At 46.4% G+C, this 22,549-nt stretch overlaps 1 protein-coding gene and 1 pseudogene across 1 annotated transcript; both read left to right on the forward strand.

Moving 5' to 3' along the window:
* Positions 1-3,736: 3,736 nt before the first annotated feature.
* LOC129641844 (pulmonary surfactant-associated protein D) lies at positions 3,737-15,060 on the forward strand. The gene is made up of 9 exons (XM_055566433.1): positions 3,737-4,406; positions 5,200-5,272; positions 5,692-5,893; positions 10,228-10,344; positions 10,628-10,735; positions 11,045-11,152; positions 11,515-11,631; positions 12,531-12,614; positions 14,684-15,060. Exons 3-9 carry the CDS (start codon positions 5,695-5,697, stop codon positions 15,058-15,060), a joined length of 1,110 nt encoding a protein of 369 aa, XP_055422408.1. The 5' UTR covers positions 3,737-4,406; positions 5,200-5,272; positions 5,692-5,694.
* Positions 15,061-19,657: 4,597 nt separating this feature from the next.
* Positions 19,658-21,244, forward strand: LOC129656774 (2-iminobutanoate/2-iminopropanoate deaminase-like; annotated as a pseudogene).
* The last annotated feature ends 1,305 nt before the right edge of the window (positions 21,245-22,549 follow it).

Here is a 22,549-nt window from a genome sequence, read left to right on the forward strand (position 1 = left end):
ACATGTTTCTCTTGCTTCCCTTTTGGGTATTTGAGACAACATTTACTGAAATCCTAGTGGTTAACATTCATCCCTTGGGAATACATGTGGCCTTGAGTGGCTGAGTGGTACTGGCTCATTTGAATGGATGGTCAAGAAGGAATGTGCATAAATAATGAGGGTCAGGCTGGCTGGGCATGTGGTTTATTCCTTTATTCCTTATGTCCAAGGTACAAGAACAGATCATTTCTCTGGTAAGTTCTGAAGTAAGTGATTATGAAACAGAGGTACATTGGTTACCAGGATCTTGGGTTTGAGAGCCCTAGGAGCCCATACAAACCCTGCCCCAAATCCAGCCTCCCCTACCCCTTGGGATAACCTAATCATCTCAGTTTGTTGCGCTCATCCTTGGTTGGGGCTGAGACACAATTATCCCTGGTTGAGAACTGTTGTTCTCTGAAAGGTAGGAAGATAGTGGTTTGGGGTATATCTGAGTCTCTGAAAAAGTCATTTGTATCCAAAAACCTATGATCCTGCTTCAACTGGTTTGCAAGACCCTGTGTTCTTCTGTTCTGCATGGAAGGAATGGAAATTCAGCCTCAACAGAAAAGTGTCTCTCCCAATACAGCCTGAAGAAAGAGTGGCGATTCTAACTCAGGTGTGTTTCTTCAGGACATCGTGACTGCTTATTTCTGAACATCTGTACATAAGAGATGAGCTTATAGTCATATCAAGTGGGCACGTGCCCACTGAAGGCCGAATTCACTGAAGGCATGAATTTCAATCCATGCCTAAACCAGGAGAGCCATGTGAGCCAGAGAAGGTGATTTTTCATTTGGATCCCAGCTCTTAGCAGAGAGGGAAAGTTTTAAGGAAGGCCTGTATACATGAGGACTTGAGTACTCTGGGTAGTGAAATGAAGGCAGATCACTATTTCCCCTAAGAATCGAAAAATGGGAAATGCTAAGATGTCAACTTTAAGGAAACAGAAGGACAAGGTAAGCAATACTATATGAGGAGCCCTCCATTCTAGCCAACCAATGGAGAAGCCACTACTAGCCTGGTGTGGACAGTTGCTCTGAATTTGCACCTGGTTTGCAAGGACAAGATGAAAGGTATAAATCGAACCCCCAGGATTTGGCCTCAGAGACATTGCCCTCTGCCTGACAGGTCAAGGGGGAAACAGTGGAATCTTACTTCTTCTGATGTCCATGTCTCCTTTTTCCTGCCCTTGTTACAGTTTTAGAATCAAAGAGCTCAGCACCCAGAACAGAGCAGAAGGGGGTCTGTGAATGCTCTGGCAGAAGGCCTCTATGCCAGACCTCCCCTGACAGTTCCCAGAGACCAAAACCAAAGCAACCTGCCCACTGCTGTTGGGATGGATCTCACAGGCCTTTGTGCCTTGCAGATGCCCTGCCTTAAGACTTAGTAAGAGGGAGAGACAGCAACAAAGACATCAATAGTTATTGGACAGGGCATCTTACATTTTAGAAACAGAAACTCCTAGAGTGACATGCCACCATTTATAGCAGATAGGAAATGGCAGCAATTTTTGACACTGGGGAAAAGTGTCAAAATATCTCCCTATGATCCACTGGGGGAATTGATGTCAGTTGGGCTTATCTGTTACCAGGGAAACCTGCAGCTAGGGCAGCAGCCAGCAGGTAGGCAGTTACTAATTAAGCCCTATATTTAAGAGGACTAGCTAGACCTGTGAGTGGAGCAGGGACTGGTCGAGCAGGGAGGTGTAGAAAATGCAAGAGAACAGCCATCTTGAATGGGTTGGCCATACACTCCACCCCTACACAACCTTCATACCCCTTGATATCTTGGTTAACCCCTCTTCCGCAACTTTACTGGCTCAGGTACATAGAGGTGTACCACAAACAGATACCAGAAATGCAACACAGACAACCACAGCTAGTGAATACTGAGTCTAAAAGGTAGCAACCTTTGGAGACAGGCATTTATCAGGTCAATTCTTCATGGAATTCTGAGGACAACAATAGCATATCGCTGTAGACCCAGCATCAGGTTGATCTTGGACTGAGGTCATCATTGTTGCTATCTGCAAATAGATCCTTCCACTCAGACAAGACATGAAATGTAAGATGTCTAACAGACTCATTGCAGGGAAGATCCTGACCATTAAGCAAAAGACAAGCAGTAACAGCATTGTGACATATTAACACCCTTGACTATGATTTTTGTCCTGGGCTGCAGTACCATTATGCTATCCAACCTCTGTCCTCTTCAGCCAGTGTCAAACACTGGAGGGGGTGTAACAGAACACCAGATTAATGGTGCCTTTCTCTAGTAGGGGACCTAGATTAATTTTTTAGTCTTCTTACCTGGGTCCAGATGAAATCTGTAAGTTCCTTTCTAGTCTTAAGCCCCACAGGGCTGCAAACCCCAAACACCTGGGACTTCCCTGCCAGTTTTAGTCCCAGGGCCACTTACAATATGTTCCCCTGGGGATAGATCCTGTGGCAAGGGCAAAAGTGAGTTATTCTCCTGATCATTAGCTGGCAATGATACTTGGGTGGTCAACAGTTGAACTCCAATGATGTTGACAAGTTTGCCTCTGGGTTAACACGATGTAGGTACGCCCTGTGCTGACTGCTCTTGGAATATTTAATGACAATCTCTATGACTTAAGCTAGCCTCTTGGTTCACAGGTTGAGACAGTGGGTTTCCTGTATCAGTTGTTTCTTACTCAGTCCACTGCTCCTTCTGTTAGCCCGGCAGCAGTAGGGCTGTAGGACAGGCAGAAATGCCAGGGTATGGCATTTTTATCAGCCCATTCCTGAACTTCATGGCCACCAAAGCGGTGTTTTTTTGCATTGCTCAGCAACTTGAGTAGGCCCACTGTAACAGCTTCCACCTGTTGTAAAGCATGTAGGCTGCACAGAGCTTTGTTCCTTGACACTACATCCCTGCTCTGCCCCCTCCCACACCTGGGACCAGAAGCCCAGAGGGTACTCTTTTTATTTCGCCATTGCCACAGGTCCCAACCAAACCCTTCATGGTAACCAACCATGGCCAATTCACAAGCTGTCCCAGTTAGTGTCCATAAAGCCTGTAATTGTTTAGGGTGTTTAGGGGTGGTGGGTCAGAGGTATGTTTGTATTTTGTAGAAAACAATAAAACCAGAAAGGCTCTTGTGTTTTGCCAGTATCACAAGCCCTCCCCAGGCAGTCAGTGAAGCACAAGCCCAGGCTGCTACTTTTAAACTGGAAAGAAACTGAGGTTAACAGGATGTCATCAGTTTAATGGAAGAGAAAGATATCTCTCACAGGAACTCACATGCTAGGGAAATGAACCCCGGGATTATCCCCACAACTTTCCCTTCCCTGTCCTCATTCTCCAACATCTCGACACTCACCGGATTATCTGCAGCCTTCTGGCTGACCCACTAATTGTTGGGCTTCACCCTGCAGCTGTGCACGCGTGTTGATGCCCAGCCTTGAGACCGAAGCAAGAGTTGGGAGACAGGGACAAAGATTTCCATGGCTTATTAGATAAGGAATCTTAATGTCCAAAACGAAGGGTCTTAGCACAACCATGTTCAGGGAGAACAGGAAGGGCCTGGATGCAATTTTTACTGCTTGAGAGAGGAACCCACCACTCTAACAGAGAGTTGACATCAGTTTGTTCATCAGTTACCAGGGAAACCAGTGTCTGGGGCAGCAAGTATGTAGGCAGTTACCATTAAACCCTGTAATTAAGAGAATTGGATAGTCATGTGAGTGAAGGAGGGTTGGGCAGGGGATGAACAGAGAGCATAGAAAGCCATCCTGAGGCAAGTGGAGAGTTGTCCTAGATCTACAGCAGAAAGCAAAAGAGTGACCCCTGCCAGATGGCAGCTCCCCCAGATGCTGTCTCCCACAGGCTGTTGCTTCATCAGCCCTTCACCTGCCCCACTTCTGCTCAGATTGGCCAAGCAGCTCCTAGCTCTTTCTTAGTGTCTGAGTAGTAATGTTGAGATGAAGGTGGAAGAGAAGTCGGCACAGCGGGTGCTAGCTCTTGGACTCTGCAGAGGCAGGCTGCTTTCACAAGAGCTCTAGGTCATTGTGCAGCTGGCTGGTCTTCTCTGAACCTTGGATTCCTGAACATCCATGAAACACAGACACTGATGCTGCCTCTTTACTCAAGGGCTGCAGTGAGGAACCGATGAGATCTTGGGCTGAGGGTGCTCTTTGAACTCTAAGGTGTGTGTAGTCCTATGAATTTCAGTGGCAGGTGTCCAGAACCCAGGTGAGGGTACAATTGAGTGAGTCAATAAGGAAGGAAATTACCCTACTTCTTGAAGAGAGTTTTCAGGAAACTGGGGCTGAGAGTCAGGTTACAGGACAGGTATAAGGAGCCAGTTCTTGCCCAGGAACTCTAATTTGCCTGGACGTGCTGGAGCCCTACAGGAAGCAACTGTGAGTGTCTCTGTCCTTGCCTCTTGTTTTCCAATGTCTGGTGAATATCTCCCTACCTATGTGGGTAGTTGAAGAAGGCAGGGTGTGTGTAGACCTTCCACTCTATGAGGTTCAGTGTTGGAGATGGGAGAAAATGGGGTAATAAGGGGTGCTCTTCACTCTGCTCCCTTTGTTTGGTGGGAGATGTGTTTGCAGGACAGGGAGAGGGGGAGAGTTGGATGTGACATCCAACCAGCTCTCTGATGCCATTGTCTGGAAGTCCCTTTGGAAAGTGCATGTCATCTTCCTCTTGGAAGGAAGCACTTCTCTGGCCAGGAAACCCCTTCCTTCCCACTACATCAGCCTGCTTGGCAACCCTTGGTCCTTTGCACAGGTCCCTCGGAATTTCTTCCAGGTCCCTGCACCTCCCATGACTCTTTTCCATGCTCAAAACTTTACAGTTTCTTTCTGAGAGAGGAAAGAAGCCCAACACTGGAAGTGACCCATGTCCTGCACCCACCCTGATCTCACTTAGCTCCTGAGTCACTTTCTGATGGTGACTGGAAGCTCTGTTGGACATTGGCTTTCCTCCTCTGAAGCTAGCCTCCCCCTGATGGCACCCATCTCACAGATCCCCTCTTCCATGAGGCCCCTATCCCAAGTCCTCTCAGGAGGTCTGGGCAGGACTCTAAGTGTGCCAGGAACTTTCCTGGTGGAGCCCAGGAATGACAAATCCTGGGAAAAAAGCAGTCATGCACCTTTCTGTGCTAAGGACAGACCTTACGAAGCATTATTCCTCTGGCTTTCTTTTCAGATAGCACTGCAGACTCCAGTACTAGCCTGTCCAGAGCAGCAAGTGAGAGGAAACAAGCCAGCATTGTAAAGAGGTAAAGCAACCGACTTACTGATATAAAAAGGGATAAAGAGGCCCAGAGAGGGAAGGGTCCCACTCGAGGGCCCTCAGTGAGTCCCTCCTGGTGTGACAATGGCCTCAGTGAGGAATTCTACATCCTGGCCAAAGTGCCCCTGGCAGGGATAACAAGCCCAAAAGGGATGACACAGACCATCTGACAGTAGATTCATGCTGCTGGCAGAACAGGTCAGAGGCCCAGCCGGTCCACTCATGTCCTCCCTGGCCAGACCTTATTCAAACTTTCCCTAAACTGCTTTTGGAGCCCTGCTACTCTTGCCTCGGAGGATGGGAGAGGAGATGGGGGAAGGGCTTCTCCTGACCTCCAGGAGCTGGGTCAGCCCTAAGCCTCGTCCTTGGACCAAGAGCACCACCTCTTTCTGTTCCTCTGCCTAGGACATGCTTCTCCTCCCTCTCTCCGTGCTGCTCCTGCTCACACAGCCCTGGAGATCCCTGGGAGCAGAAATGAAGATCTATTCCCAGAAAACAATGGCCAACGCCTGTACCCTGGTTATGTGTAGCCCCCCGGAGGGTGGTTTGCCTGGTCGTGATGGACGAGATGGGAGAGAAGGCCCCCGGGGGGAGAAGGGAGATCCAGGTAGAACTGGGTCCATGGACTTGTCCTGGTGGGAAGGGGTGGGCACTGGAATTGTAACTAACCCAGAAACTCTGAATCTTCTGCTGTGGAAACCTTGAAGATGGTCTTTCCAAGTGGGTGGGTTTCCCCCAGATCTTCAGTCCACCTGAGACATGGCTTCACTGATTGGCAAAGACTGGCTTGCCAAAGCCCCCAGCTCTATAACCAGCTGTCCTGATTCTTCCCCTAGGATCTTCTGACTCTAACCACCCCCAAGAATGTACAAACATGAGTGAATGACTGATATTTCGAGGCCCCTACTCCAGAACTCTTGGGTTTCCCAGGTGGCGCTAGTGGTAAAGAACCTGCCTGCCAATGCAAGAGACGTAAGAGATGCAGGTTCGATCCCTGGGTCAGGAAGATCCCCTGGAGAAGGGCATAGCAACCCACTCCTATATTCTCACTTGGAGAATCCCAAGGACAGAAGAGCCTGGAAGGCTATGGTCTGTTGGTTTGCACATGACTGAAGCGACTTAGTACACACATGCAGGAGACACAGAGATATGGGTTTGATCCCAGGGTTGGGATGATCCCCTGGATAGAAAATGGCAACTCACTGCATTATTCTTGCCTGGAAAATCTCATGGACAGAGAAATCTGTTGGGTTACAATCCACAGAGTCACAAAGAGTCAGATGCGACTGAGTACACACCCTCCAAAACTTAACTGTTGTTCATTCGTATTAAATGTTGCCTCTGCAGAATGTCAAATATTTTTGAACTGATGACAGTGTTGTAAGTTTCAGTTTAATCATCTGTAGATGAGCATAATATCAACCACACAGTGACAAAGAACTGAGTCAAGGCTTTATTTCTTTGTTTGATCTTCAAGATAGTTTTATCCTTCTGCTGTACCAAAAAGCTGAATTCTCCTGTGGTTTCCAAATGTACTGATTATTAAGAGAATTTTCTGGAAACACTGCCCCACAGGAGAAGATCTGGTTTTTACTGGCAAGAAGTGAGAATTTGATGAACCAGTGACAAGGAGGGGACCACCATGGCCTTGGGCCAGGGATGTGGAGGGATTAACTGAGGTCTTTCATCTTTCTGGAGTTTGTGCTTTGATTGCAGAGGAAAGAAATGAACAACATTAAAGCTGAAAAGAATACATAACATCCCCAGGATTTGTAGGGTAAGAGACAAGTATCTTATCTATCTGTCTTTTAGACAGAAAGTAGCTCCCAACATGAATGGGCTGGGGCTTGAAAATGCTGCCTAGAAGTAATCTCAGAGGAGGGGTGGTATTCAAAATGCCAGCTCTCTCTAGCTCCCTGAGGGGCCCTGAATTGAAAAGTATCCCTTCCTCTACGTCCCTGCTCTCATGGCCACCATGGTTTGTGCAAAGGATGGGCAACCTCTAATGCTCCCTTCTAAGGAGTGACTTGTTTCCAAGGTACCTGCTGCCCTCCCCAGCCAGGGGGGAGCCCAGGAGAGGCTCAGCCAGGGACCAGGTGTCTCTGCCTGAGCACAGGGGCTCTGGGATGTGGGGCTCATCCTCGGGGCTCCCATTGATTGCCTAGTGAGAACTGGAGCTAAGAGCAGGACCCAATGTCCAGCACAGAGGCTCTCACCACCCATCAAATACCCCAGTCTCGCTCCACCGGCACATTCTTGGCCCAGGCAAGCCTGGCCCTTCTTACCCTGGGGGAGTGGTTTCCAGATATGAAATGTCATCTCTCCTCTCCAGGGCTCTGAATCCTCTTCAGCCTTGAAGTCCTGTTTCCTATGAGTACATGTGTGTCCATGGGTTGGGGGTACTGGGATGGGACAAGGGACATCTCATAAGCTGTTTTCTTCACTCATTACCTGTGGCTCACAGTTTAAACTTCAGTGGCAAATTCCTTGCAGACCAGGACCTGGTGCTGACATTTACTTCCTGCTCAGTGCTAGGCAGAAAGCCATGTTCCACAGAGAGATTCTCGGTGAATAGAGAGATGAAATGAAGAAATGAACAAATAAGCGAATGAACAAATTAGTAGTAACTGACAGATTTCTTTCGTTGTCTTTTTGCACATGAATGCTTACTCACAACAGTCAAAAGATGGAAACAACCCAAGTGTCTATCAACATTTATCCGCAGTGAATGAATAAAGAAAATGTATTGTATTCATTCTATAGAACATTACTCAGCCATAGACTGGAACGAAGTACTGAGATGTGCTACAAATTGGATGAGCCTCAAGAATGTCACTCCTAGTTTAAAAAGGCAGACACAAAGGCTCATATATTGTATGTATTTATATAAAATATCCAGAATAGATAACAGAGACAAGCAGCTGCATAGAGGTAGCCAGGGCTTAGGAGGAGGTAGGGAGGGAGTATGGGTATGAAGTTTTCTTTGGGATTAATGAAATAGTTTTAAACTAAAGAGAAGTGGTAGTTGTACAATTATGTCAATGTTCTAAATGCCACTGAATCACATACTTCAAATGACTAATTATAGGAAATTCCTGGAGGTCCAGGGGTTAAGACTCAGTGTTCTCACGGCCAGGCCTCAGGTTCAATCCCTGATCGGGGACCTGAGATCCTGCAATCTACACATCACTATTAAAAAAAAAAAAAAAGGTTATTTTTATATTATGTGAATTTCATCTCAATGAAAAAAGAATAACCAAGCTCACAGAATTGAGTGTATAATTCTTGAATCAATAGGCATTTCTCCCGTTAGTCTTTGAAGGTAAATCTCTCATAATTTCAGACTTAGGCAGCCCTCTTAAGGTAATGCGATTTTTAAATATTTGATCATTTTTACAAAACAATTAACATGTGATCACTAATCACAAAAAGAAGCAAATGAAAATTTCCTGAATTGTGCCCCTTAGAACGAACAACTGTTAACACTTGCATATGGTCTTCTTGTGGTTTTTTCAATGTGTGTTACATGTGCACATGCCTGACACATGTGTGGACATGTTGAAGAAACCGATTCAAATTAAATAGAGTATTTATAGCCTACATTTATCACTTGATGATGCACATTAATTTTGACTATCTTCTTTAATTTTAAAAACATGTAACATAGATTTTTCTCTTCTTTATATTAAAATAGAATTGATCTATAATAGATTCAGATGTATATCATAATGATTTCATATTCGCATATATTGTGAAATGATGTCACAATAAGTCATGTCAGTGTCATCAGTACACATAGTTACAGTTTGTGTGTGATGATGACTTTTAAGATCTGCTTGCTCAGCAATGTTCAAGCATGCAACCCAGGATTACTAACTATAGTAACTTCGCTATACATTGTATTCCTAGGAATCAATTTTTTTTTAAACTGGACATTTGTACCTTTTGAAGATTTCTATTCATTCAGCTCACTTTCCAACCTCACCTCACTTTCCAACCTCACCTCTAGCAACCACAAATCTGTCCTCTGTATCTGTGAGTATGTTGTTTCTATTTGTTTTCTTTCAGATTTCACATGTAAGTGAGATCGTATGGTACCGCCCTTCCCTGTGACTTATTCCACTAAGCATATACCTTCAAAGTTCACCAGTGTTGCTGAAAATAGCAAGATTTTGTTCCCTTTTATGGCTGAATAATGTTCCATTGTATATGCACCCTGCATTTTCTACATCCGTTCATTCATCCACAGATACTTGGGCTCTAGGCTGCATCCATGTCTGGGCTACCATGAATGACGCTGCAATTAACTTGGGGGTACATATATCTTTTCAGGTTAGTGTTTTCATTTTCTTTAGTTAAATGCTCAGAAGGGGAATTGATGGATTATACGGTAGCTCTAGTTTTAACTTTCTGAGAAACCTCCATGCTGTCTCCATAGTGGCTGTTCCATTTGCATCCCTACTGCACAAAGCTTTCCTTTTCTCTACTTCTCCAGCACTTCCTATTTGCTGTCTGATAAGAGCCATTCTGAGAGGTGTGAGGTGACAGCTCATTGTGCTTTTGATTTCTATTTCTCTGATGGTAAGTGTCAGGTGTCATTTCTGACAGAAACTTTGGTTCTGGGAAGGGGGGAGGGCAGGGAGTCCATGGTCCAGGGTAAAAGCTGACAGACTTAACTGCCATAAATACTGTGGCCTTGGGGCAGGGGCAGGTGCATTGTATGCAAAGCCAGGTGGGTCTAGGTTTGGATCTGCCTCCAGTTCTGCAAGCCTGTAAAATGCGGATGTGGATATGCATTTCCTGCATCACCACTGGACCAGTCACCTGAAGGGGGAGTGTCTACACCCTACAGAACCCTGAAGGAATGCCAGGGCACTGACCCTGCAGGCAGCTGGCTCCTCTTAGGCTGGGTCAGCTTTATGTCCGTCTTTTCTGCCACAGGTTCACCAGGACCTGCAGGACGAGCAGGAATGCCTGGACCAGCTGGCCCTATTGGGCTGAAAGGAGACAATGGCTCTGCTGGAGAACCTGGACCAAAGGGAGACACTGGACCACCTGGTGAGCAGCTGGGCATGGAATGCAGGTGTCTGCAGATGGCGTGCTGCTGCTAGGCCATGGCAGTAGGCATGCACAGATTCTGCCCCAGGAAGATGAAGGAGGTCATTCTCAAGGTGGCACGGGGTTATTTCAGGGAACGCTGGAGCTCCTGGGGAGGGCGGAGAGTGAGGGAAACATCTTTTGGAGGAGGCTGCCTGTCTGATTTCTATTACAGCCCCATCTTTTATGCACTCCACTTCCAAGGAGATTCAGTGTCACTGACTGGGCTGGTCCTTTTTCCCAGGGCCTCCAGGTATGCCTGGACCAGCTGGAATAGAGGGCCCCTCAGGGAAGCAGGGGAGCATGGGACCTCCAGGCACACCAGGCCCCAAAGGAGAGACTGGGCCCAAAGGTAGGAGGGTGATATGTGGTGGGTGAAGGAGGGAGAAGGGAGGGGTGACGTTGGCAGCCCTGGTGGGGACCAAGGTATGTGCACAGTGCCTGGAAAAGCCTGGAACCTCCGTGCCTGGTAGGCCTGGCCTGGGCCTCTCCCCCCATATTCTCACACTGAGTGAATTTCCTAGAAGAGACCAAGCAGTCAGGAGCAGTCTCCCAGGTTGCTCTCTCACCTGGAGCTGTGGGTGACAAGCTGCACTGCTGAGGAGATTGTTCCTGCTGAGCGTACTCTCAGCCATGTTTCTCCGATGTGTTCCTTCTACAGGAGGAGTGGGTGCCCCAGGCATGCATGGCTCCCCAGGCCCTGTAGGTCTCAAAGGAGAGAGAGGTGCCCCTGGTGAGCCTGGAGCCCCTGGAGGTGCTGGGACACCAGGTGAGCAATGGACGTGGGGCTGGGCTCATGCTCCCCTGTGCCCACCCATACCACCCTCCAGGTCAGAGCTGGCATTCCAGGATGAGAACCAGTTTTGGGTTCTGGGAACTGTCTGTCTCCAGGGAGAGGGTGGTATGAGCAGCAGGGACTATCTGTATTCAGGGAAGGCTTGTTGTTAGGTTATGGGACAGTCAGTGTACAGAGAGGATGCAGGAGAGTTTTCAGGCACAGAGGGACATTTGTAAATGTGGAGGGTGTATGGCTGGGGGATAGGAAGTCCATGTGTGGAGGTTGGGGGGAGGGGTGTGAAAATGCTAAAATATATGTTCAGCACTCACCCATTTCTACTTCTCTGATCCCAGGGCCTGCTGGAGCCATAGGTCCACTGGGGCCTTCAGGTGCCAGGGGCCCCCCAGGACTGAAGGGAGACAGAGGTACTCCTGGAGAAAGAGGAGCAAAGGGGGAGAGTGGGCTTGCAGGTAAGGAAGCCTTGGGGGTCCCCGCTAGGGTACAGGGCAGGGAGGAGGCCTTATTTAGCTCAGCTGTCCTCTCAGGTGGAGAAGGCGATGGCACCCCACTCCAGTACTCTTGCCTGGAAAATCCCATGGACGGAGGAGCCTGGTAGTCTGCAGTCCATGGGGTCGCAAAGAGTCGGACACGACTGAGCAACTTCACTTTCACTTTTCACTTTCATGCATTGGAGAAGGAAATGGCAACCCACTCCAGTGTTCTTGCCTGGAGAATCCCAGGGGCAGGGGAGCCTGGTGGGCTGCCGTCTCTGGGGTCACACATAGTCGGACATGACTGAAATGACTTAGCAGCGGCAGCTCCTCTCAGATAACCCATTTAGTTACAGGTGGGGGTCAAAGCAGGAAAAGTTGACAGGGTGTATGGTGAGGTGGACTCTGGTCTTAGCCTCTATGACTCGCTGGAGGACAACCTGAGCAGATTTTCTATATGATCTTTATGACAAGCAAACCTGCCTCTCTAATTCATCAGATAACCCTGATCAGCAAATAACTCAATGGATGGAAAATACTCAAGCTATGTGTATTCCTCTCCTACAACCATACCACCCCCTGCAATGCAAAAGGAAGTGCTATCGACAGAATTTGGAATTAAAATGATATCTGGTTCACTGTCAGTGAGGTGCAGGGACCTACTCAGGAGATACTGGTCACAAGAGAACCACAGGAAATCTTGTGGGAAGCAGAGGCCAGCTAGGTTAGCAGAGGTGGGATTCCTAGGGGTCTGTTCCACCTCCTTAACCCCACCACCAACTTGCATCTCCACCTGGACATTCTTCCCTTGAGGCATGGGCTCTGAGTGACCCCAGGTTGTTCTGGATCTATCTTCACTTGGCCTCTCTCTCCTGCAGAGGTCAATGCTCTCAGGCAGCGGGTGGGAATCTTAGAGGGACAACTACAACGCCTCCAGAATGCCTTCTCTCAGTATAAGAAAGGTGAGTTCCTGGACCTGACCCTGAGTCAGGCCCCAAGTATGGGCCTCAGACTTAGTCTGGGTTTGGCTTGCAGTTTGCTGGGCTTGGGTCTAAATTGGACTTGCTGGGACCATGATTGGGACTGGACCAAGACCTGGGGCAGAAGTGGGGCTAAGGAGAGGGCTGGGACAGAGCCATGCTCCAGGAACTGCAAGTAGACACACAGAACAAGGAGGAGGAAGTGGTCACTGTCACCAGTTCAGCAGACCTTATCCCAGCATACTCTGGGCAGGTCCCTACGACAGACAAGGGGATACCCAATCCTTGTCTTTCTTCTGTGGGGCCAGGTATGCAAGTGCATAGAGAAGCAGCCACACAGCCCAGGGCAGCAGAGAATCCATACCTGGTCATGGGGGTGGGGCTGGGATGCTTCATGTGGGGTTCAAGGCTGCTGGAGACCTGTCCTTAGTGCGTGGTCACCAAGTATCTCTCCCTAAACATGCCCCTAGGTCTGGCAGGAGCAGGCTGCCTCCAGTCTCTGGTCAGTTCTGGACTCCCCCACACCTCTTGTGGTGTTTAAAGCAGAGATTCTTCCCTAAGCCTGGATCCTAAGCAGGCAGAGGCCTCCTGGAGCACACACCTGAGTGCCCTGTGCCCTGGGACTCTCCACCAACTGCCCCTCCTCCTTCTCTGCTCTCCCTGAGGACAGCTTTGCATTCACATCATTCATCCAAACTCAGTGATTGATGAAAAATTTTTCTGAAGGAGCAGAGCATAAAGGGGCCTGATCTGGTGAGATATATTGTTGGCTTCTAAGGACTCTAGCCAACTAAGTACCAAAGTAGTTAAGGATGAGAGTTGCCAGCGTTTGGTATGTCTTCCTCCTTCCAGAAGCATCCTCCTCCTCCTTCCTCCTTCCACCTATGTGACATCATCTACATACATGAGCACCAGGTACACATGAGCTTTCCTATCCAGATGGACCTTAAGTCTGCCCATGTATCTTCAGATAGACACATGGGCGTATTCACTGATACAAATACACAGCCACCCAGATGCATGGGGTGTAAGCCCAATAGTGTCACATGGACTCACACTGACCTTGTTCAGGGCTGATCTGGGTGCCATCCTGACCCCCCAGAGAATCTGTTCCCTGAATACCTGTTGAAGCTACTCAGAGAAGGGCAGACGGTCAGGGTGCAGTCTGGGTTCCTAAAGAGTCCAGGGAGCCCTCAAAATTTCCATGTATGACCCTAGAAGTCAGAGTGATGGGGACAGGTTACAATAAGAAGAGATACTTATGTCACACAGAGGATACTCTTTTACAGTATACCCCTACTTTAGAAATAAGGAATGAGACCCCGAAAAGGGAAGTGACTTTCTTGTGTCCACCTGGACCATCATTGCCAAGGTGAGGATGAACACATGGTCTTCTGGATCTAAAACAGGGGTGTCTTTAGTGCTGATCCCATCCTGCCCACTATTCCTACACACATTGCCCAGTGGTCCAGGGACACTGAGTGACTTGCATCACAAGCATGTCGAGGCCAATATTAGGCTGTTCTCAGATGCACCCTCATCCTCTCCTAGCCCTCACCCCTTCAGATAGCACAGAACTCCCTGTGGCAACCCCATGTACCCAATCATCATGGAGGGCTTAGAGTGAGCCCCCTGTATGATGTTCTCCACACTTCCAGGAACTGCCCTGGGCTGCATGGTGTCATTTCCCTCCCAAAGTCATTCCAACCTACAGAGTAACTGAAAACTTGATTCTGGCATGCAACACCGGGAGGAACAGAAGGTGCAAGCTTTAGTGTTACCTCCAGCAAGGTCTGATCCTTGTCTACATCTAACAGTTGGGCGACTTTGGGCCTCTAAAGTAAGCACCTGAGTTCTGGGGTCCTCACCTGTACCTGGAGACCACGACACCACTCACAGGGCACATCGTGGAGCCAGGACTGCTATGAACCAATTGCCTCACTTTCTTCCTCTCTGGTGCCCTGGTACCTGGATAGGAGACTGGGGACTCCAGTTGAAGCACAAGATCTAGGTGCTGCCGCATCCCCAACCTGACTCTCCTCTTCCCCTAGTGGTGCTCTTCCCTGATGGCCGGAGTGTCGGGGAGAAGATCTTTAAGACGGCAGGCTCTGAAAAAACGTTTCAGGATGCCCAGCAGATCTGCACACAGGCTGGAGGACAGTTGCCCTCCCCACGTTCTGCAGCTGAGAACGAGGCCTTGACTCAGCTGGCCACAGCCCAGAACAAGGCTGCTTTCCTGAGCATGAGCGACACCAGGAAGGAGGGTACTTTCATCTACCCCACGGGGGAGCCCCTGGTCTATTCCAACTGGGCCCCCCAGGAGCCCAACAATGATGGCGGCTCAGAGAACTGTGTGGAGATCTTTCCCAATGGCAAGTGGAATGACAAGGTCTGCGGAGAGCAGCGCCTTGTGATCTGCGAGTTCTGAGCTCCTCCTACACACACACACATACATAGTGTGTGTGTTGGGGCGGGGTAGTGGGGGTGGGGAGGGATGGGCAGTGCCCAGAGCTGCATTTTTCCAGTGTTTCAATAAAATGGTGACCCTCTGCTGGCCAGGGCTTCTCCACAGAGCCACAGGATAAGGCCAGAGGCAGGGCTCTTATGGAATACATCCCTCAGAATAAAGTTTGAAACTGGCTTCACACAAGAAAGATTTGTCAGAGGAAAAGAGGGGCAGCCTCCCTTCCCAGGATCAAGGGTTAAAGGAAGTTCTCCAACTCTCCCCTGTTGTAAAATCCAGTGTCTCTGCCTCATCCCTCCATCTCTACCAACCATCGGTTACATTTGACGCCACTGATCACCATCCCCTCCTCCTTCCCTTTTCCTCTCGTGCCTGCGGTTTTCTTATCTTCCTGGCTGCTCAGCATCACTCTCTTTCCCTTGTCCCTCCTCCTCTCCTCCAAGTCCACGGAGGAGGTTGGGAACCTCAGTTCTGGCTCCCTTCTCTCCTCACACTTACTCCAGGCTTGGGCTCATTCTCTCCCATAGCTTAAATTCCTTTTATTGATGCCTCCCCAGGTACTGTTCTGTTCAAGACTTCTCCCCAAACCCTGGACTTCTCTAGCCAATGCAAGCTGTTGCCCTGGGGCTGGGAGTGTTACAGGAAGGAGGACCCCTTCCAGGCCCTAAAACTGGGCTCTTGTCTAACACTCGGAAAATAATTGTCTGAGGAGACGCATGCACTGACAAAGCAAGAGATTTTTTTGGGAAAGGGCACCTGGGTGGAGAGCAGTAGGGTAAGGGAACCCAGGAGAACTGCTCTGTCACATGGCTGGCAGTCTTGGGTTTTATGGTGATGGGATTAGTTTCTGGGTTGTCTTTAGCCAATCATTCTGACTCAGAGTCCTTCCTGGTGGTGCACACCTTGTTCAGCCAAGATGAATGCCAGAGAGGAGGATTCTGGGACGTGATCGGACATGTGGTATCTCATTTTGACCTTTCCCAAACTCTTCCGGTTGGTGGAAGCTTATTAGTTCCGTATTCCTTACCAGGATCTCCTGTCGTAAAACAACTCATGCAAATGGTTACTATGGTGCCTGGCCAGGGTGGGCGGCTTCAATCAGTGTGCTTCCCCTAACAGGAGATCTCTCAGTGGCTGCCTCTTGCTTCAAGCCCTGAGCCTAGGAAGCTGCACAGGTATAAAGGGATGACCTGGCAGGAAGGTACCAGCTTCTTTGGCCAGATTGAGTGGCCTTACACCCAGTAGGACCCTCACTCTTGAACACCGAGGATCTCTCTCTACCCTTGACAATGTGACTGCCATTGGCTCATGGGAGAATATACCATCTACACAATCCTAATCCCTTTTGAAATCTCAGGCAAAGAGGATGCAGAGCCATATTCAGTTTCATCCCCAAATCTCTTCCTGCCTGGCACTTCTGGGGATGTTGGTCTCCACTCTGCCTCAGAGATAATCTAGTTAAACCCTTCTCATTTTGCAGATAAGAAACCAAGACACAGAGAGGAAGGGAACTTGTACAGGTGGCAATGGTGCTACTGCTCACTCTTGAAAAAGGCCATGTGACTCCAGAGCTTCTACTTCCAGCCTGTAAATTTTTAGATCAAAAATTTTTATATTTAGTTTAGTTTAATTTTTATATTTAGTTGATTTTATTGACATGGTGCTGTGAAGAAAGATTTAAATGACATCTGCGGTTAAGAAATTATAATGAGGCCTGAATGAACCATAGGCTCATGGGCGGGGGTGATAAATATCCTTCCCCAGACAGGAAACCAGCCTCTCTTTCCTTTGTTCCCAGGGACCAGGAGGACTGCCTTCTCTGGCCCTTTCTGAATGGGACCCCCAAGCTCCACTCCTCTTCCCAACATGCTTGCAGCCACACTGCATATGTGAACAGCACATCTGAAAACAAAGCCACACCTCTCAACAACATGCAGCTCAGGTTCCTGCTAAGATCTTTCTCCTGTTATTGAAAATCTCCCCAATTCCTGGCAGTTTCTGAAATATAAACATTTACACAATAATGAGCAAACAGCTCTCCAGCACAAAGGCGTGGAGCTTAGAACAGCCTGTTTTTATTGCAAATAAGAAAAACAACTGGATCTACTTAGGCCAAAGGGAAGTAATTTTTTTTTTTTCCTGAGAAAAGAGAATTCTGAATTGACTTTAGAAGGACCAGGTGGCGGGGGGCAAGCAACCCTGTGCCACCTCCCTAGCTTCTGCCTCTCTCTGCCCATCCTCACCTCTTTCCCTTCTTTACATATCAAATCCTCTGCATCCAGGTCTCTTGTGTGTCACAGAGATCAGAAACTCTTGCTCTCTTGCTTGACATGAATTCAAAACTATGTGAAAATGCATCTTCCTGTCTCAGATGCCCACCTCTGATCCAACCAACTCACTCTGGAACCTCATAATCCAACATGGCCACTGGGATGCATGGGAGGTCTTGGTGGTCTGGGCGGATGCTCTGTGGGTGATCACTACCCATCCCAATATGTAAGCCATGCCTATTTCTTAGCAAGAGGAAACTATGTGATGCCATAGGAAGGAAAAAATCTGTGTTGCTGAAGTCCGCAAATGCTGAGACCCCAAAGCCTAGGAAGAAGCTTAGATCAACCTGCACTAGGGGCCACGAAAGTCTGGTTTGCAGCTCTCCAGCACAGAGATTAAGTAGGGGGAGTCTTCAGGCTCTGCAGACACAGTCCGATTTAAGCAGAGGAAAGAGGCAAGGATTTCAGAAAATGCAGGATTTTAACCATTCTTGAACACAGAGGTCTCTCCCTCCTACACCTTCAGTCATGAGCAAATGTGAACATGGATCTCCAATCACATCAGCCCCACCCAAACCTAGTAGCCATGACCCTAGTTTAGTAGCCTAGGTGCCAAGTGAAGCCAGAGCTGTGGGCCTCTTATTGTCGAGAGATGTTAAGACACTCACAATGCCAGCTGACACCGTGGGCACAAGCTGGGATCCTTCCATGTCTGGAGGGGGGACAACATCATAGGCAAGCCTCTGTTTATGGTATGTTCTCAAGTATATTCTATAGGTGCCTCTTGGCTCTCAACCATCCTGTAACCAGCCCAGCCCACACCCTATACTGAACAGCCTATGGGAACCCCTTTTTTTTTTTTTTAACTTTTCTAGGATCCTAGCTTTGTTCTGAATTTTGCTGATATACAATCCTGGCATTTGAGTTGTTTACATTCAGAACATTCTTGATCACTCTTACCTTCCAGATGTCCTTAATTCAAGCTTAATGGAGTGGTAGACTTTTTCAGGTTACCTGTGTTTTATATAGTAGAGCAAAGAAACCAGGTACCTATCAGAAAAAGTAAAATATTAATTGATATGCCAAACATTTATTCAGGCATGTCATGCCTTCACATATACTAAAACCCACAACTACCTTAACATTAGAGATCAGATATAAAATTGTGTTTCAGCAATGGGTGTTGGAGGTGCTCAAAGTGTAAACTGGAAATGAGTGGATGGATTGTAAAATGTTTTCACCAGGAGAATAGAGGAGAGCCTTCTTCCTGTAGAGGCACCAATATATTCAGAGACCTAGATACTCATTATTGTTCAGTTGAATTGCCTAAGACTATTAGGCCTCTGTATAACTAATGACTGGCATCTTTTGGTAGATTTTACTGTTTTTCACTAATGTTTCAATAAGAGAGGCCTTATGGCGTTAAGGCTATGGTTTTTCCAGTGGTCATGTATGGACGTGAGAGTTGGACTGTGAAGAAAGCTGAGCACCGAAGAATTGATGCTTTTGAATTGTGGTGTTGGAGAAGCCTCTTGACAGTCCCTTGAACTGCAAGGAGATCCAACCAGTCCATTCTAAAGGAGATCAGCCCTGGGTGTTCTTTGGAAGGAATGATGCTAAAGCTGAAACTCCAGTACTTTGGCCACCTCATGCAAAGAGTTGACTCACTGGAAAAGACTCTGATGCTGGGATGGATTGGGGGCAGGAGGAGAAGGGGACAACAGAGGATGAGATGGCTGGATGGCATCACCGACTCAATGGATGTGAGTTTGAGTGAACTCCGGGAGTTGGTGATGGACAGGGAGGCCTGGCATGCTGCAATTCATGGGGTCGCAAAGAGTTGGACACTACTGAGCAACTGAACTGAACTGAATTATGAAGGCAGACATTGCCCTGTGACATGTGTTTCTCCTGGATAGAAGAAGATGAAGGCCAGTGAACATTGCTGAAATGCCCAATTTTCTGCTGCCCTGGTGAGCACAGAAATGTTGGTGATTATAAGGCTGGACATCCCAGGATTCTGGACACCTGAGCAAATGCATGGAAATCAAATGCCCTTGGGGATCACCTAGATCCACTTGGATTTTGAATGTGGTTTTAGAGTTGTTACTACATCCTCTGTAGCCCATCCTTACTGGATACATTCTGAATATTCACACATTTGATCTCCATTTAGTTAAGCAGAGCAGTCTCTCAGACTGCCTGGCTGAAACAACTTGGAGCCACAGAGGGACTCAAGGGGGCCCTGCCTGAGCGAAATGGTACTTTTCATATTTATTTAGTAAGAAGGAATGAACAAAGTGAGTAAGTGGAAGAGTTGAGTGAATAAAATCCTTCATTCCTACTTGTAAGTCTATTTATAGCCCTGAAGAAGGTGATTTCAAGATGTTTCCAGGCTCTCTGATCTGAAGAAACAGCACCATTACATCACTGCCAGCTTTTCTGCACATTTATCAACTACCTGAATACTTCAATTCAGGGGTAAGGGCCAAAAGGTCAGATGACAACCTCAGGCCAGGCAAAGGCATTCTGTGAACAGAAGGACGGAGCAGGGTGGGCAGGGGAGGAAAACCAGTGGTGGGTTTTGAACAAGCCTAGGAAGCTTCGTCCCCAGCTACAGAGAGTCTGAGAGAAGAGAAAGAGAATGAGGGGGATGTGAATTCTCCAAAGACTCAATCCTCCCAGAAGAGTGACTGAGGCTGTGAAGACTTCATCAAAGGATTCCAAAGCTCTGGTGAGAGAATAAACATCCTAGAACAGACATAAAAATTAATTTAAAAACATAATGAGAATAGACTTGATCATTTTAAAGGGTTTTAGAAAGCTAACATAATTATAGTAGTGTATTACTGACACAGGAATAAACAAAACAATGTAAAAAATAATAGAGTCCAAAAGCGTGTCCAAATATACATATATTTATACACATATATCTTATATATGCATAATTAAGATAAACAATAATTCTATTTTTAAATTTTATTTATTTTTCCTTAAATTGCAGGAAAATAATCTTTCAATTAATAATGCTGAGCTAAAAGGTTAAGCATTTAGAAGAAAAATGAAATTAGATTCTTTTAGTTATGTATCAAAATCAAAATCAGAAGAAAATGTTAAGTAATGATTTATGCAGTCTTAGAAGGGACAAGAGCAATCTAAGACCATCAGAGAGTGCAGCGAGATGCAAGAAGGAGTAGTATCCGGGCTAATTGACTCTGAAGGGCGGCGAGGGAAAAGGATTAGCCATGCCATCTTTAAATATATACAGTACCATGTGTAAAATAGCAGGAAGCTTCTGAATAACACAGGGAGGCCAGCCTGACACTCCGTGATGACCTAGAGGGGTAGAATGGGGGGAGGGAGGCTCAACAGGAAGTGGGTATATGTATACATATGGCTGAGTCACATTGTTGTACAGCAGAAACGGACACAACATTGTAGAGCAATTATTCTCCAATTTTTTAAAAAGAATAAATAAAAATAAAAACAAATTGGAGAAAAAGAAAAGGTGATCCACACCACAAAAGCCACAGTGGCCATTGATCCCTGCAATCAGGCTGTGTTAGTCAACAGGACCATAAATATTTCAGGAAAGCTAGGCATGGACTCTGCAGGTAGACAGCTTGTGCCAGGAGAGTGGCAGAAAGAGCTAAACAACCTCTCACAAACATGGGTAAAATTCTGAAAGTAGCAGGCTGTGACTTCACAAATGTAGTAAAAACACCTCTTTTGCTGGCTGACATAAATGACTTCAATACTGTCAGTGATATTTACAGACAAGAGTTTCAGAGTAGCAGGTTGCTGCTTTGCCAAACGGAGGCCGGGTTGAGACTGAAGCAGTAGCTGTGCAAGGATCTCTCCTGACAGTGTCACTCTAAGTGGGTCCAGTGTCATTTCATTTCAGTTCAGTTCAGTCACGCAGTCATGTCTGACTCTTTGCGACCCCATGAATTGCAGCATGCCAGGCCTCCCTGTCCATCACCAACTCCCAGAGTTCACTCAAACTCACATCTATCGAATCGGTGATACCATCTGGCCATCTCATCCTCTGTTGTCCCCTTCTCCTCCTGCCCCCAATCCCTTCCAGCATCAGAGTCTTTTCCAATGAGTCAACTCTTCGCATGAGGTGGCCAGAGTACCGGAGTTTCAGCTTTAGCATCATTCATTCCAAAGAACACCCGGGACTGATATCCTTTAGAATGACACTGATCTCCAGTGTCATTTAGTCTGGAATTTAAATAATGTTTTTTAATTAATGTCTTCATTTTTACAATCTTTGTTGGAAAGTGTAAGGTTGACTGAAACATCTGAAATGATTATGGAAATTCCATTTAATAAGGAGAATTGAACATGAATTGAAGATTAATGATGAATCTAGCTACTAATGTTATAAATTACACTTCTAGAACACTCATATTACTGGATGTGGGAAAACAGACATGCATTACATAATTCTCAGAAACACAAAAGTAAAGGGAAATAACATGTAGGAAAGATGAGTTACTATTCCTGAGAAATAAAGAGCACATCTAATTCAATCAAATCCTATTAATTTAATGATGTGAAATATTTAGTTCTCATGTCAGATATATGATTCTGCTTTTACTTGAGGAACATTAAAGCATTTAAGTTTGAATGAAAAACGTAAAGGAAAAGAAACTGTACTAAATTTTATATAGATAGTATTTTTCTAATGGAAATAAAATAGCATCCAGATTAAAAAAATAAGACTATCAGAGACAAAAAAAAACAAATAAAATATTGATATATCTGCACAAAAAATTAGTACCTAAGTAGAAAAAATAAGATAAGTGAAAATTAAAAGAGAAAATTCATAAAAGAAGAAATAATGATGGCCAATAGTATGGAATCATGAAAAAATGCACAATTTGATTAGTAATTAAAGAAACATATCAAATAGTAACAAGTATCCAAAAATCTATAAGCTATAGTTAAAGCTATTCTCAGAGGAAAATATGTCTTACTTTTGCCATTAAAATTTTTAAAACCATAAAAATATGAACTGAAAATAATTGAACAGTTTATCGTTTTGAAACAAATGTTAAAAACAACAACAACAAAAAATAAAGGACAAAACAAATAAATATAAAAGTGAAATTAATGAAATATTTTACAAATAAAAGAAATGATAAATTAACCCAGAAACCAAACATTTTAAAGTC

This window comes from Bubalus kerabau, chromosome 1 (genome assembly GCF_029407905.1).
Source record: "Bubalus kerabau isolate K-KA32 ecotype Philippines breed swamp buffalo chromosome 1, PCC_UOA_SB_1v2, whole genome shotgun sequence".
Lineage (NCBI taxonomy): Eukaryota > Metazoa > Chordata > Mammalia > Artiodactyla > Bovidae > Bubalus > Bubalus kerabau.